General features: G+C 41.6%; 1 protein-coding gene across 1 annotated transcript; it reads left to right on the top strand.

Moving 5' to 3' along the window:
• The first annotated feature begins 1,575 nt into the window (after positions 1-1,575).
• On the top strand, positions 1,576-15,524 carry LOC310768144 (uncharacterized protein). The gene is made up of 3 exons (XM_083625859.1): positions 1,576-1,652; positions 5,630-6,700; positions 13,847-15,524. Exons 2-3 carry the CDS (start codon positions 5,636-5,638, stop codon positions 14,939-14,941), a joined length of 2,160 nt encoding a protein of 719 aa, XP_083481985.1. The 5' UTR covers positions 1,576-1,652; positions 5,630-5,635; the 3' UTR covers positions 14,942-15,524.
• The last annotated feature ends 10 nt before the right edge of the window (positions 15,525-15,534 follow it).

The raw sequence follows: 15,534 nt of genomic DNA, 5'->3' as shown, positions 1-15,534 counted from the left end.
TATCCATTTCCTGTTTTTTGTTTTTTTTTACAATTTGGAAACTTGGGGGAGGGAGACATGATTGTGGGTATATGACTAAACCGAAGGACTGTTGCTCAGTGTTCAAGCATCTGCTTTGCAGATAGAAGGTTCTATCCTCAGCACCTCCTAGTAGGATTGGGACTGTCTCCTTGTCTAAGACACTGGTGCGCCACACTCTGAGCATTCATTTTCTTTCTTTTTTGTAATGTAAGTATTTAGCTTTCCTAGAAAGGAAGTTATGAGACAAAATGTGCAGCTAACTTCTAAGTGATCTCTGTGAGTTCAGAGGAAGAAGAAGAAGAAGAAGAGGAGGAGGAGTTGTTCGGATTTGATATCCCGCTTTATCACTACCCGAACATAGCTGTCAACTTACAGATTTGAAAATAAGGGACCAGCAGCCAAAATAAGGGATTTTAGTCAACCAGCTGAAATACGAAGTTAAAAGCGACCAGATAATTTTGGAGAGCAGCGCCAGTTTTTAGCCCTTCGTTTCCAGAGGTTGCTGCTCAAGACACCAGCCGATGAAACACTGCAATTAAATAACTACAAGCAGCAACCACTTTTCGCGTAAAACGAAGTCCAAGCTATGAAGATGCTGCTGCAGTTCTGTATTTTTCTCTCGTGCTCCATCTGCAGCTCTCAGTTCCATCAGGTGGGGCGGGAGGCAGAGGGGGGGGGGAATAGCACCCGAAGTAAACCCGCAGATCAGACCATCTGTGCTAGTCTACCACTACAAATCTATGGGAGAAGTGCTTGCGGTCCTTCCTCTGCTTTCCCCCTCTATGGTTAGCCCTTGGAACAGGTCCTGGTGGGTAGGGGCTCCCAGGGGCTGAGGCTGGTGAGAGGAGGCCGGAGGGGGGTGGGCCGGGCAGCCAAGCAATACAGTTGGAGCCTCCCTCCTCCCTGGTCGGCAGGGAGGGAGGGATAGGAGCTACTTCCTTTGAAACCCGGGAAATTTAAGGGACATATATCAATAAGGGACAGCAGCGGGACATGGCGCTGGGATAAGGGACTGTCCCTCCAAGTAAGGGACGCTTGACAGCTATGTACCCGAAGGAGTCTCAAAGTGGCTAACAATCTCCTTTCCCTTCCTCCCCCACAACAAACACTCTGTGAGGTGAGCGAGGCTGAGAGACTTCAAAGAAGTGTGACTGGCCCAAGGAGGAGGAGGGAATCGAACCTGGTTCACCAGATTATGAGTCCACCGCTCCTAACCACTACACCACCACACAGTTTGACCACCTTGTATATTTTTCCTGGTACTGAGGAATGCTCCCTGTTGCTATTAGACAGCAACAGCATCAGTATATTTATGTGTGCTTGTGCCTACGCCCCATAGCAGCTATTTTGGGACTGGTGCCCTCAAGCATGTGTAGCAAATCTTTAGAAGTCTGCTATAAGGAACTGAAAACAAGGAAGTGCAGTTTGCAAAGAGTCTATTCGCACGGATAATTCATGGGAAGTTCAGGCCTTGCGTTCCCACCACCCAACCCTCAACCTATACTAAAAATACATCACACTCTATTTCTTCGCATTTGTTTATAGTTATCCACATGAGCCTGGAAAACAGAAGCAAATCATAGAACGCTTGGAGGACAGTCTTTTCTAGACAAGAGGATCAAAGGCACTAAGTGAGTGGGATGTTCCTCAAGGACTTGCTGTGGGGAGGTGGGAGGAAGAGAAGAGCTGGTCAGAGGCCAACTGGTTATGGCTCTATTCGTCACTGTAGACAGGTAAGGTCTCATGCTGGAGAAAAGAGGGGATGGCAAGGATCCATGTCAGGGGTGACAAAGTGATTGGACCTCTCAGAAGAGAGTTCTTCCAGCATCACCCCCCCCCCAGTCCTCACAAGAATTGTTGTGTTTTTATGCAATCTCTTATCACTCAGGGACGCGGGTGGCTCTGTGGGTTAAACCACAGAGCCTAGGACTTGCTGATCAGAAGGTCGGTGGTTCGAATCCCCGTGATGGGGTGAGCTCCCGTTGCTCGGTCCCTGCTCCTGCCCACCTAGCAGTTCGAAAGCACGTCAAAGTGCAAGTAGATAAATAGGTACCGCTCCGGCAGGAAGGTAAAAGGCGTTTCTGTGCGCTGCTCTGGTTCGCCAGAAGTGGCTTAGTCATGCTGGCCACATGACCCGGAAGCTGTATGCCGGCTCCCTCGGCCAATAAAGCGAGATGAGCGCCTCAACCCCAGAGTCAGCCACAACTGGACCTAATAGTTAGGGGTCCCTTTACCTTTACCTATCACTCAGGGAAGTGGAGCAGGCATGACAGGTTCTGGATAATTTGCTAAAAGGAAATGAGAATCAGGAAGTGGGTTTTACAGAAAATCTATTTCGTGAAGTGGTTTAATTTGCACCCACACTGAAATACCCCGTATTCTCTAAGCATCCCCCCCCCCCCGATTTGTCCTGACAGTTCGGATGATAACCACTTCTAGAAAAGAAGATCAAAGGTATCAAGTGAGTGGAGCTCTCAGGCTAGGTGCAATGGAGAAGGGATAGTTGGATAGCAATAGGCCCCAGTTCAGCCTGAGGTGGGGGAAGATGGGAATCAGAATGCCAAAATTCTGGGCCATGGAAGTTCTACTGCTTGGATGAGCTCTGGATGATTGGAGATTCAGCAGTCTGGGGTTTTAGAGGCTACATCAGGCAATGCAAGCACCAGGTATGGCTGAATCACAACTCCCATCACCCCGATCATTGACCATGGTGGCTGGGGCTGATGGGAGTTGGAGTTCCACAACATCTGGGGTACTGAATCCGCAGCCTGTTGTGGTGGACAAAAGACTGCATTGCTGTAATTTGTTGTTGAGCAAGGATATTATGTGTTGTGGGGTGGGGGAGGAAGCATGGAAAATTGAGAGCCAGCTAAAATCGAGTGAGGTCTTTGGAGATAAAATTGGAGAAATCACATGGGGAAAAATAGAGAGGAGAGAATTGGAAATTCATCTACTGCTGTTCTATCTACACCTGTCCACATTGAGGGACCCAATGTATCTTTGAATAGGCTACCATGTACTGGAGGCAAACACAGGGAAGGGTTGCAGCCTTTGTGTCTTGCTTATGGGTACAGATTGAGAAGAAATTTTATTCTCCAGCAAAACTAGCAAAAATGTATAAAAATAGATCACCCATTTGCTGGAGATGTAAAAAAGAAATGGGGTCTTCCTTGCACATGTGGTGGAATTGTGTAGTCATTCGAGAATTGTGGAATAACATCTATGATGAACTTAAAAAAATATTTAAATTCAATTTCAAAAAGAGACCAGAAGCCTTCCTTCTAGGCATATTGGCAATAGAAATAAGAAAGAAACATGAGACCATTGTTCATGGATGCCACAACAGCAGCCAGAATATTAGTGGCAAGAAACTGGAAGAACAAAACAATCCCTACAATAGCAGAGTGGCAAGCCCTAATGATTGAATACCTCCAGCTGGCAAAGATGACAGGAAAAGTAAGAAGTCATCCGAAACAGAGAGTCTATAAGGAATGGAGAATATTTAAAGAATATTTTAAAAACTATTGTATGAACAAGAATCTCTTGGCAGAATTAGAGTGATTCTTGTAAAATAAAAATTGTAAATGACATTCTGTGTGGACATATGAAGATAAACTAGCGTAATACGAGACTGTGCGGTACAAAGGAAAGAATAGATATAGTCAACGAGAATATTTGGAAGTCTTTTTTAGTTCATTTCTAGAAACCTTTTCTGTTCTTTTTGTGAGTTTGTATTTATATGAATTTAAGTGTTAATATGTTACTGTATTTATGTAGAAGAAATATATAATGTCTTATATCTCTTTGTCCCTTTTCTTTCTTCTCTTTCTTTTTTCTGTTTCTGTATTAAACGTTGTTATGTATTTATGCTTTTAATCTAAACCAATAAAGATTATTGAGAAGAAATTTTATTCATTTCCCATTTAAAGAAAAAACAAACAAAAGTAATTTGCACTTTCCAAAAAGATACGTGAACTGAAATTCAGCCATCCTTTGAAATTTCCACTGCTCTGAATTTTGTGATGCCGTTCTGGAGCCAAGAAATGCGAATTAAAATCCACAGACCAGTGTGAAATGTGCATGCAAATGCCTGAATCAGGGAAATAACAAACATTATAACGGGGAACAATGGTTTGCAACAATTCGTATATTAGGGGAAACTGCATGCAAAAATTGGTATGTTAGGTGAAATTTGTATAAAATGAAGATGATTTTTCATAAAGGCTTTCTTTCTTTTTTTGAGTTGCCGACTAATATGGTAATGTGGGGAACTGAATTTAGGATTGCAAAAATGAGAAAAAATGAAACTGACATACTAACACCCTCACTTGTGGGTAACAACAGCATTCTTAAACTTAAGGCATGCAATAACCAAGGCGGGTGAATCTTTCAGTTTCTGTTTATCTCATTTTCTTATTTTTCCAGTCTTAATGCTTTACATTTCTGCATCAGTTTGCAATTGTTATTGCAAATACTTTTAAAAACATTCTTCATGAAATTTGATCATTATTTTAGTGTGAATTTCTCCTGATAAATTCATCTCTGTATACAGTTTTGCCTAATGTACATTTTAAGCATTTTTTCCCCTTGATCAGAACTATAATGTCCAGATAAAGGGAAGTAATAGTATCACTCTATTCTGCCTTGGTCATACCATATCTGGAATATTGTGTCCAGCTCTGTGCATCACAATTTAAGAAGGAAATTGAAAAGCTGGAACGTGTACAAAGGAGGGTGACCAAGATGATCAAGGGTCTAGAAACCAACGCTTACGGAGAATGACTTAGAGAGCTGGGTATGTTTAGCTTGGAAAAGAGGAGACAGAAAGGAAAGATGATAGCCATCTTCAAGTATCTAAAGGGCCGTCATATGGAAGCTGGAGCAAGCTTGTTTTCTCCTGTACTGGAGGTTGGAACCAAACCAATGGCTTCAAGTTAAAAGAAAGGAGATTCCGACTAAACATCAGGAGAACTTTATGACAGCAAGTGCTGCTTGATTGTGGATCAGTCTCCCTTGGGAGGTTGTGAACTCTTCTTCCCCGGAGGCTTTTAAGCAGAGGTTGGATGGTCATTTGTCTTGGGTGCTTTAGTTGATATCCTTGCATTTCAGAGGGTTGGACTACATGACCCTTGGAGTCCATTCCAACTTTAAAACTATATGATTCTATGATAAAGCAGGCAGCAGGTCTTCTAGAACTCATAGCCAAGATGGTCTCGATCAAATTTTTCTCCTATCCCTATTCCTCCAAATGTAACATTGCTTGTGATCATGAACATTTTTGTTTTTAGCTCCTCCTGGGAGACCTTGTGGCTCTCGATTCAATTTTTAAAAGCTATGCAACAGTTGGAGAAAATGAGTTGGAACACAAGAGGACTAATGTCTTTATATTTCTCTTTTTGTGGGCTGCCTGTTTCCACCCAAAAAAATTACCCACCTGACTAGTTAATTTAATTTCCAGCTGTCTACATGTTATGTCCAACATTGTAATCCTAGGGCATAATGTTTTCAATTTCCATATCAACAAAAAACTATTAAGGATGTTTCTTCTTGTTGCCTTGTTCCCCTCCTCTGCTATTAACTCAGTCTACTGCTTTCTATCTTCCTCCAGGGCTTCATGGAAACAACCACAGTGGCCTTCATCTTGGAGAATGCATCAACAGTACGAACAAATGCCAACCATTCCTTGGTATCCATAAGGCCCATGAACTTAACCATCGCCTGCTTTATCTCATTGTCTTTCCTGGTGGGGACAGCTGTGAATGGGCTCTTTCTCTGGGTGCTGGGTGTGAAGATGAAGAGATCAGTGAACACCCTCTGGTTCCTCCACCTGATTCTCACCCACTTAATCTCCTCTTGGAACATGCCATTCTATGTTGCCTACATTCTTCTTGGTTTCCACTGGGCCTTTGGCACAGTTACCTGCAAGGTCATAAACTCATTGGGTTCTCTGGGGATGTTCAACACTGTCTTTCTTCTCACCATTGTCAATCTGGACCGCTACCTCCTCACCTGCCACCCCATCTGGTCCCAGCATAACCGCACAATCTCTCGAGCACAGAGACTGGTCACAGGAGTTTGGCTTGTGTCCTTAGCCCTGAGTGCCCCTTACTTAGCTTTCCGGGAAACACGAGAGGTAGAGAATGGCAGGCTTGTGTGTGACAATAACTATGCTTTTTCAAATGACTGGGATGATGAGAAGACGAAAGCCCTAAGGTATCGTGTTCATTTTGCTTTCTTTGTGACTCGGTTTCTCCTGGCCTTCCTGGTTCCCTTCATGATCATCATGGGCTGCTCTTATTGTATAGGCCAGGAAATGAAGAAGAAAAAGTTGGTGAGGAGAACTAAGAAACCTTTCAGAATCATTGTGGCTTCTGTGGCATCATTCTTCATCTCCTGGCTTCCTTATCACCTCTACCAGGCTTCAGTGCTCCTTGAGGGATCTGGAATGGTGGGAAATGTACTGAAGCCAATCTTCATCACTGGAGCCTGTTTCAATTTTTGTTTCACACCCATCCTCTACATCTTCGTTGGGGAGAAGTTCCAGCAGGTCTTTAAGACATCGATTCTTGCTCTAGCTCAGAAAGCTTTTCTAGATGAACCCATCACATCTGCCTACAATAAAAATTTGACAGAAGGGGTGGGGAGGGAAACCATTGACAGAAGCAGCTTGGTGCTGACGGTGACTTAAGACAGTAATCTGCCCAGATTCCCGAGGAAGTAACCTTGGGGCTCTACAGACTCTTCCCAGTCTTTTCCCTCTTCTCTTCTCCCTGTGACTGCTCATCGTTGTCCCACCACCAATCCCTGGACTCTGAGCCTTCTTCCCTTGGGGGTTCCCCAGCTGATTCCTTCTACCATTCCTTTGCAGCCAACCAGTCCATGACATTTGGCTATACTCAAATGTATTTCATATCAGCATCAGTTTCATCTGGACCCCTATTTGAACATTTGGATGACTTATATTAAGTTTTTTCTTTAATTTAGGATCCATGCACTGATTGTGGATTACTATCATTATTAGCATTATTTGTGTATTATTTTTCTTTCTAGTTTTCATTTAATTTTATTCTTCCCCTTTCTCTCCCCCCCCCTTCCTTCTTTTTGTTAAATTTCAAAAAAAAAAAAAAAGCAGCAAGTTAAAAATTGTGGGATGCTCTCCCTGCAGTAAAACGCATCTGTCTCTCTCATTATTAATTTTCAGGAGGAATTTTAAAATGTTCCTGTTCAGCCATGCATTTGATGTCTGAAACATACTGTGCCTTCCTGCCATCTTTGAAATTATAAACTGTTAGATTATAGGGCTGTTAATGTTTTCATTGCTTTAAATATTTTTTAAAACATTTTTAAAATCGTATTATTTTATTACTTTGGTGTTTGCCACCCTGGGCTCTTTTGAAGGAAGAGCAGGATAGAAATTACATACAGAAATAAACACATACATGATAGTGAACTTCAGTGCTGTTTTTGTGCTCCTGAGATTTGTTAAACAGGCTGGATACTGTTAATGTGCCTGCTTGTCCACCGGGTTTCTTGTACTCACAGCAACCCAGGTCATATGGGTGGCCGAGGGGGGGGGGTTGTTGCAGTGATTTTTAGGAAGTCACTAGTTTACACTGGGCGTCCTATTGGGAAGACCCAGTTCTCTGAGTGCATGTTCTGGAAGCTGGGCGATAGGGGCAGTACAGTATTCCTTCTGGTGTACCGACCTCCCCGCTGCACCAAGGATTCCTTGCCTGAGCAGGCACTGAAATTTGTGGGTGCCCATGTACCTGTAAAAAAATCAAAAGCTTCTGGAACACAGTGTATGACGAGCTTAAAAAAAATGTTTAAGTATAACTTTATGAAAAATACAGAAGCTTTTCTACTATGGATAACAGACACAGGTATAGCAAGAGAAGATCAGAAAATATTCCTCTATGCCACAGGAGTGGCAAGGATCCTAATTGCTAAAAACTGGGAAAAAGAAACTGTGCCAACAAAAAAAGAATGGCAAGATAAACTGTTAGAGTATATTGAACTGGCTAGATTAACAGAGGCAATTAGAGATCACACTAGACAAGAATTTCAAAAAGCATGGGGGAAATGCAGAGAATACTTCACAAAACAGTGCCCTAAAATACATACCTGGACTTGTTTCGATGAATGTCTGTAGGAGACTTTGTGGATATTTAAGTTATAATTAGAAAAATCTTAATAATTATTCATAAAGGAAACAGTTTATAAGAAGTAAATAAGGAGGCCAGATATAGGATAAAGGAAGTCTTTTATTTGGTTATTTGTATTGTTGCATGTTATGCTCACTGTATGTTATGTGTGTGTTTAATGAGGGTGGATTTGTGTATTGGGTGGGGGTGGGGGTTTGTGTTATGTTGTAAATAAAATTCCAATAAAAGTTAAAATTCAAAAATGAAATTTGTGGGTGCCCATCCCCTTCATGGGGAATTTTGTGGGTGCTGGGGCACACAGGGCCCCAGGGAGTTGGCACCTATGCTTCTTGTTACCAGTGCCATTGCATTCCCAGTCCTTGCCTTCTCTCTTCATGTAGCATTACCGCTCTCTGATCTTCAGATGAAGGGCGAGATACAATTTTAAGTAATAATAATATTAATAATAATAAATACTACCAACTAACTTCCCATTGTCCCTGAACAAGGTTCCTTTAACACATGCATGTCAGCCAGGAATCTAACAGATGCATCTTTTCCAGCTTGGAGATGCATTATTTGTGAAAGATGCACTTGATCAATATCTCTTTGTCATTCATATGCTAAAGGAATAGATCCACTATTAGGAGGAAAGGTGGCCTTCACCCTAAAGCTCAGTAGTTGTGTCTGCCCTGTTGAACGCCCTTCCATCAAATGTCAAGGAAATAAACACCTTTCTGACTTTTAGAAGACATCTGAAGGCAGTCCTGTTTAGGGAAGTTTTTAATGTTTGATGTCTTACTGTGTTTTAATTTGTTGGAAGCCACCCAGAGCGGCTGGGGCAACACAGTCAGCTGGGCAGCATGTGAATAATAAATTTGTTGTTGTTGTTGTTGTTAAATCTAGGTGTACTTACCATATAAACAGGACAATGAGTCCCTCTGTCTTTTTGGCTTCTTCTCATAGATTGGTATTTCACAGGACATCGCTAGAATATATTAATATAAGTAGGAAAGATATAAGCATAACTTACAGGAAATGACATCTGTAAAACATGCCACAATCAAGACAAGAGCTCATGTGGCTTCAGTGACAGCTGCACAGATGGAAAATATTACAGGACTTGCCTGTCTATATATTGCATGCAACATTCTGTGTTCTATGGAGTCTATTACCCCAGCTGTTTTTTTACACTGGTCGTGTATGATCATATAAATATATCTGATGTGATCCTGCTGCTGCCAGCCTTTGGTGATGACAGTGTAATGATGGGAAAATTTCAGGTTCCCACTTTCCCAATCTTACAATTAGTTACCCACTTTTCAACATCAGATTGTGGGTTGTTGTTGTTACTCTGAATGCACTTTACTCTGAATGCCTCCTAAGGCACACATTTGTGTGCAATTCACATTTTTGCCAAGCGATGCTCCCTAATATAATACATTTTGTATGTTATTTTCACTAATATATTAAATCTTATGCACATTCTACCCTGTTATATGTAGTTTTTGGACACATAGCTTGGTCAGAGGAATGCATTGTAAAATGGTGAGACGTGTGAATTTTGCAGGATAGCTGTGCTTCAGTTCACATATTGATTCAGAAAGTGAGAATTAGGTAAGTTTGCCTTTAAATGGAGACTGGATTGTATTTCTCTCCCATCCCCACTCCACTCTCTTCCTGCATTCATATCATTCGAAACTAAAGAATTCAATATTTTAAGTTCTGAATGGTATGTGTTTGTTTGTGTGTAACATTTGACAGCTCCTAAGTTATGGAAGGAATTATTGGATTGAATTATTATCTTAACTGTTGCTGGTAAATGCTTAACGGATTTAGGTAAGGTAGAAGTTCAGAAACCTAGAGAGGTATAGAACAGGGAATGATAAAGTATTATACAACCAGTTCTACTTAGCTGACTGCAGCTTCTGGAAACTTGTCACCAGGAGCTTATGAGCAGGACTCAAAAGCACTTACCTGAGAGCAAGAACTGTTGAATTCAGTAGTACTTCCAAGCATAGGAGCCAACTCCTGGAGGCTGTGGGGACTTCAGTCCCCCAATAAAATATTTGAGGGGGCTGCCCCGCCCAGCTGTTCTTTGGAGAAAACACTATTGTGCTCAGTGAGACCTACAACTGATGAGACGGGCATTCCAGGGTTTCGCTATGAGAAGAGAATAGTGAAAGTGAAAGTGGTGGGAAAAGGCTAGAACTTAAACTTAGGGGAAAGAGAAGTGAGGAGGAAGGAGGTTGATACGGCCACCCTATCCCAAAGGCTCAGAGGCAGACAGAGGCTTCAGCAGAGAGCCAGGCATCTTTGCAGGTACTCACCTGAGTGTGCAGCAGAGAGCCAGGCATCTTTGCAGTCCCAGATGTGGTTCTGTTGGGTAACTATATTTTAAGCCTTTAAAACCTTTCTATATTCTGAAAAAGTCCCCCGAAAGATGGAAGTGATCATGAGCAAAGGGTGATATCCCTTCCTTCCCATTGTTATTGGCCACTGGAAGATTGAAGGAAGTGCAGCTGCCTTTGGTATATCCAGTGCTTTTTTCTGGGGGTATGCAGGGGTACGCATACCCCTAAACATTTTGTGAATCTTTGTACTTTTGTCCATTTACTGTATTTATTTCCCCCAATTTGAAATATAAAATGGTGGTTTTCTTGAGTCAAAGGACATTATATGAAGTATGGGAGAGGAGTAAAAAATCAGTAGTGACCAAAACACCATGGTGGCTGTCACCGATGGAATCTATGATGGTTCATAGGAAAAATATGAACAGTGATTGGTTAACATACAAGGATTTAGTAGAGGAAATAAGTAGTGATCTGAAAATAAAGGACCTAAGAGAACTGAAACAGAAGGGAATAACCTGGTAGGAGTATTATCAACTAAAAGTCACCATTGAAAAGGATAAAAGAACCAAAGGATTTGACAAAAACAATCCTATCTGGAGAAGGATATATTATATGATAATCAAAATACACTTTCAGAAATGTACAAACTATTTTTGAATTGGCAAAGAAAGGAGGAGGATATCAAATAAATTACAGTAAAATGGGAGAGGGATCTGGGACATACAATCAAACCCAATATTTGGAATGAATTATGGACTAAAAATATAAAATTCATGGCTTGCTTCCTTATAAGGGAAAACCTTATGAAAATGTACTATAGATGGTACTTGACCCCTGTAAAACTAGCAAAAATAAATAAATCATATAATAACAAGTGCTGGAGATGTAAGGAACAGATAGGAACATACTACCATATGTGGTGGTCCTGTCTAGAGATACAAAGATTTTGGAATATGATTTATGAAGAGATAAAGAGATTGATAAAAACTACATTTAGCAAGAAACTGGAAGAATTTTTACTAGGAATGGTTTCAGATAACATTACCAAAAATAAAACCAGGTTATTTATGTATGCGAAGTCAGCAGCAAAGGTTATAGTGGCAAAACACTGGAAAGATAAAAAGACACCCACTAAAGATGAATGGGTAGTCAAATTGTGCGAGTACTTGGAGCTCGCAAAGCTGACAGATGCAATAAAAGATAAACCTTAAAAGATGGTGAAAGAAGAATGGGAATGTTTAAATAATTATCTAGGGGATAAGGGCTCATCAAGAAAGACCTGGTTATGTTTAGAATGATACCGCATATAGGGAAATGTTCCCTGATACCAAGATGAGGGATTCTATGGAATGCAGATAGAGAGAATTGATAAGAATAATGATCTGTTGTGACCTTGAAGGAAGTGTACAATAGATGAGCCTTCTTGTGTTTTGGCTCATCTTCCTCTTTTTTTTCTTTTTTCCCTCCCCCCCATTTCTTTCCTCCCCCCCCCTTCCTCCTCCTTCTTTCCTTTTTCTTTTTTCTTTCCCATAATGGCTTATGTTCTATGCCATGTACTTTGATATTTTTTGTAGTTTTTTTAGCTTTTTCATTATTATTAAGTAATTTTCTTTTGTAATTTTGGTTGTCTATATTTATCTGTCACAAAGAGTCGGACACGACTAAATGACTAAACAACAAATATTTATCTGTATTTGTTTAAAGCAAAATAAAAGTATTTTAAAAAAAGAAGTATTAAAACAAAAGAATTAGGCTTTCTTTGAGACTAGGATGATATATAGACAAAGGCCTGAGGTATCATGTTCATTTGGCTCTCATTTGGTTTCTCCTGGCTTTCCTGGTTCCTTTCATAATAATTATGGGGTGCTCTTATCAGGTAGGTCAGAAAAGGAAGAGGAAAAGTTGGTGAGGGCTGGAAAACCTATCAGATTCCTTGTCACTTCTGTGGCATCATTCTTGATCTCCTGGCTTCCGTACCACCTCTTTATAGCCAGAAATTGGCAGAGAAGCTGGGAAGGTGTTGGAAAAGCTGCTTCATGGGACTCTGATGCAAGAGAAGTGATGCAGTGCATTTGCTGCCTGATACTTCATTCTTCGCTTTCCTTCATTATCCTCTGCTTGTATATTTCCAAATATAGTCAATGTCACAAAGGCATGATAATGAGAGTTCAACGTAGAGTGAGATATTATCTGGACCTAAAACCATCCCCATTTTTTCTTCTTCAAAAATTTGAAATAGAAACCACCCCACATCCTTTTTAAAAATTGAAGTGAAACCACCCACTTCATTTGCCCACTGGAGCAGTGAATGCAAATGATATTTCAGCTACAGGGACTTGAGGCTGCAATTCTTCAGAAAGCCGAAAGCAAGCAAACAAAGCCAAAAACTAAAATAACAATGAAACAGAAAATGGTAGTAAACCTTGTTGCAGACAGTGAAATTTACTTCTGAGTAAACATGCTGAGGGTGTTACTCTAAAACAGGCAGCGTTGCCAATGGAACTCGCTAACAATATATAATTCATGGGCACTCTGTTCCCAAAAACTGAGAAGAAGGAAATGGGTTATACAGAGAACCCACTTGCAGAAATAATTTGTGTGACTCACAAGTCTTTCAGTTCTCATAAATATGCTATGCCCTTGGAGGACTTCTTCAGTTCTGAATGCTGAAATGAACAGTGGAACGCGTTGAGGACAACTATTCTAGACAAGCAGATCAAGTGAGTGGACATGCTCTGAAGACTGGGTGGCAGGGTGGGTGGGGAAGAGAAGGAAAGTTTAAAATCTTTAAAATTGATTGTCTTTGTAGTTATGGAAAATGAAGTCTTCAGTTGGAAAAGGGTGGGTGTTGGAACACAAGTGATTGGCAACACAAGGCTCTCCAGCTGTTGGTGAGCTATAGTTCCCATCATCTCTGTTCGTTGGTTTTGCTGGCTGAGACTGATGGATGGAAGCTAGAGTTGAGCAACATCTGGAAGTCCACAGGACCTTCATGAGGACTTGGGTCAGAGTTCTAAACTGAATGAGATTCAGCAATCTTTGTTTTCAGCTGTTGATGGGAAATGGGTTTGAGCAGGGAAGCTATGAATTAGGTCTGAACTCCAAACCTGATATCAGTCCTAGTGAAACCATATTAATGTATGTGGTTGCTGATGTTGTTTCTTTGAAGCTTAGAGTGCTAAGTTGCTTAGTTTTGAAATTTGCTTACTTACCTGACTGGATAGACACATTTTCCCATTTCCAGTGTTCTGATCTCTCCCCCAACCTCCCCGTGTTCCCTCTAACTTTCACCTGCCTCCATCTCAAATCTCTTCCTTCTTCTTCCAGGGCACGATGGAGAAAAATAACACAACTATCAGCTTGCAGAATTCCAGCAACACACAGATGGATGTAAGCCACCTTCCAGCAGACACAAATCTGGTTGTTGCCATCCTTATCTTCACATGCTTCTTGGTGGGGATAACTGTGAATGGGCTCTTCCTCTGGGTACTGGGGGTGAAGATGAAGAGAACTGTGAATACTATGTGGTTCCTCCACCTCATCCTCACCTACTTAGTCTCCAGCTCACTCATGCCTTTCTTTGCTGTCTTTGTCCTCCTCAATTTTGACTGGATCTTTGGCCCAATCATGTGCAAGATCTTACTCTTCTCCTTCTCTCTGGGGATGTTCACTACGGTCTTTCTACTCACCACCATCAGCCTGGACCGCTACCTCTTCACCTGCTATCCTGTCTGGTCCCAGTGTAACCGCAGAATACCTTTGGCACGGAAGGTAATTGCAGGAGTCTGGCTTGCTTCCCTGGCTCTGAGCACCCCAAACCTGGCTTTTCTGGAGACTCAAGAAGAGGAGGGGAAGATGAAGTGCAGCTATTATTTTATTTTCTCCCCAAATCAAGATGATTTCCACGTTCATCTGGCTTTCTTCTTGGTCCGTTTTCTGCTGGCCTTCCTGTTTCCATTCATCATCATCATGACATGCTACTGTCGGATTGGTTTTGAAATGAAGAAAAAAAGTTTACCGAGGGCAGGGAAGATTTCCAAAGTCCTGGTGGCTGCCGTAGCATCATTCTTCATTGGCTGGTTCCCCTACCATCTCTACCATGCTTCACAGCTCTTTAAGGAAGTATCCAAAGCAACAACACAGGTTCTATGGGATACTACAGCCACCGGAGTTTGTTTCAATATCTGTTTCACCCCGATTCTGTACCTGTTTGTTGGGGAGAAATTCCAGGAGGTCTTCAAGACATCCATTTTTGCAGCGTTTAGTAAAGCTTTTGTGGACGATCCCACCAGTCTAGAGGACAATATCCACACTGGCAAGAGGGTTGACCAGAACCATTCAGAGAGCTCAATGGGGAAAACATCTGTTTTGCAGGCAGAGAGTCCCAGGTTCAAACCCCAGCATCACCAGGTAAATCTGTGAGAGACCAGTGTTAGAAATCTTGGTGGTCCACTGCCAGTCCATGCACTGGACTTCATGGACTAATTTGCCATAGGACAGCTTCCTATAGAGAAAGACTGTAGCTTGATTGTATATCACAAATGTTGCATGCAAAAGTTCCAAAGCTTCAGTCCCTAGCATCTCCAGCTTGCGCTGTGAGATACTTTTGTCTGGGTCCTTAAAGAGCCATTGCCCAGCAATGTAGACTCTGACTAATGGTCCAGCAGTAAGGCAGCTTCTTATATATGGGGAAAGTACCCAAAACCTGAAAGTGATTTAGGGGAGCAATCTACCATATCCTTGAAGCATCTACTTTGGACCACATGTAGAGAGGAAGGTGGTTTCTTCAGAATGGGGTGGGGGGTTGTGTCAAATGACCTTTGGTGGGCCCCCTTCCCTAGTGGGCTCATGAGGCAGAGACCGTGCTCCCCACTTCACCAGGTGGTTTTTACGGATGACCAAATCTTTGCATCTTGATTTATTGCAGAGGTCTTTTATCTTTTAAAGATAACAGTCCAGTAAGTTTTTTTTTCAGGTAAAAGGGATAACTTCTTTTTCAAACAGGGATGGAGAAA

The sequence above is a fragment of the Podarcis filfolensis genome, assembly GCF_964270895.1.
Source record: "Podarcis filfolensis genome assembly, chromosome: 8".
In the NCBI taxonomy this organism is placed as follows: Eukaryota; Metazoa; Chordata; class Lepidosauria; order Squamata; family Lacertidae; genus Podarcis; species Podarcis filfolensis.
The sequence above is the reverse complement of the archived record's forward strand: the minus strand, read 5'-3'. Positions and strand labels throughout refer to the sequence as shown.

Bases quoted from the DNA above. Each gene is read 5' to 3' on its own strand.
- LOC310768144 (XM_083625859.1), top strand. From the start codon at position 5,636: ATGGAAACAACCACAGTGGCCTTCATCTTGGAGAATGCATCAACAGTA. The intron at 6,701-13,846 runs GTGACTTAAGAC...TTCTTCTTCCAG, and splicing joins GAAGCAGCTTGGTGCTGACG to GGCACGATGGAGAAAAATAA.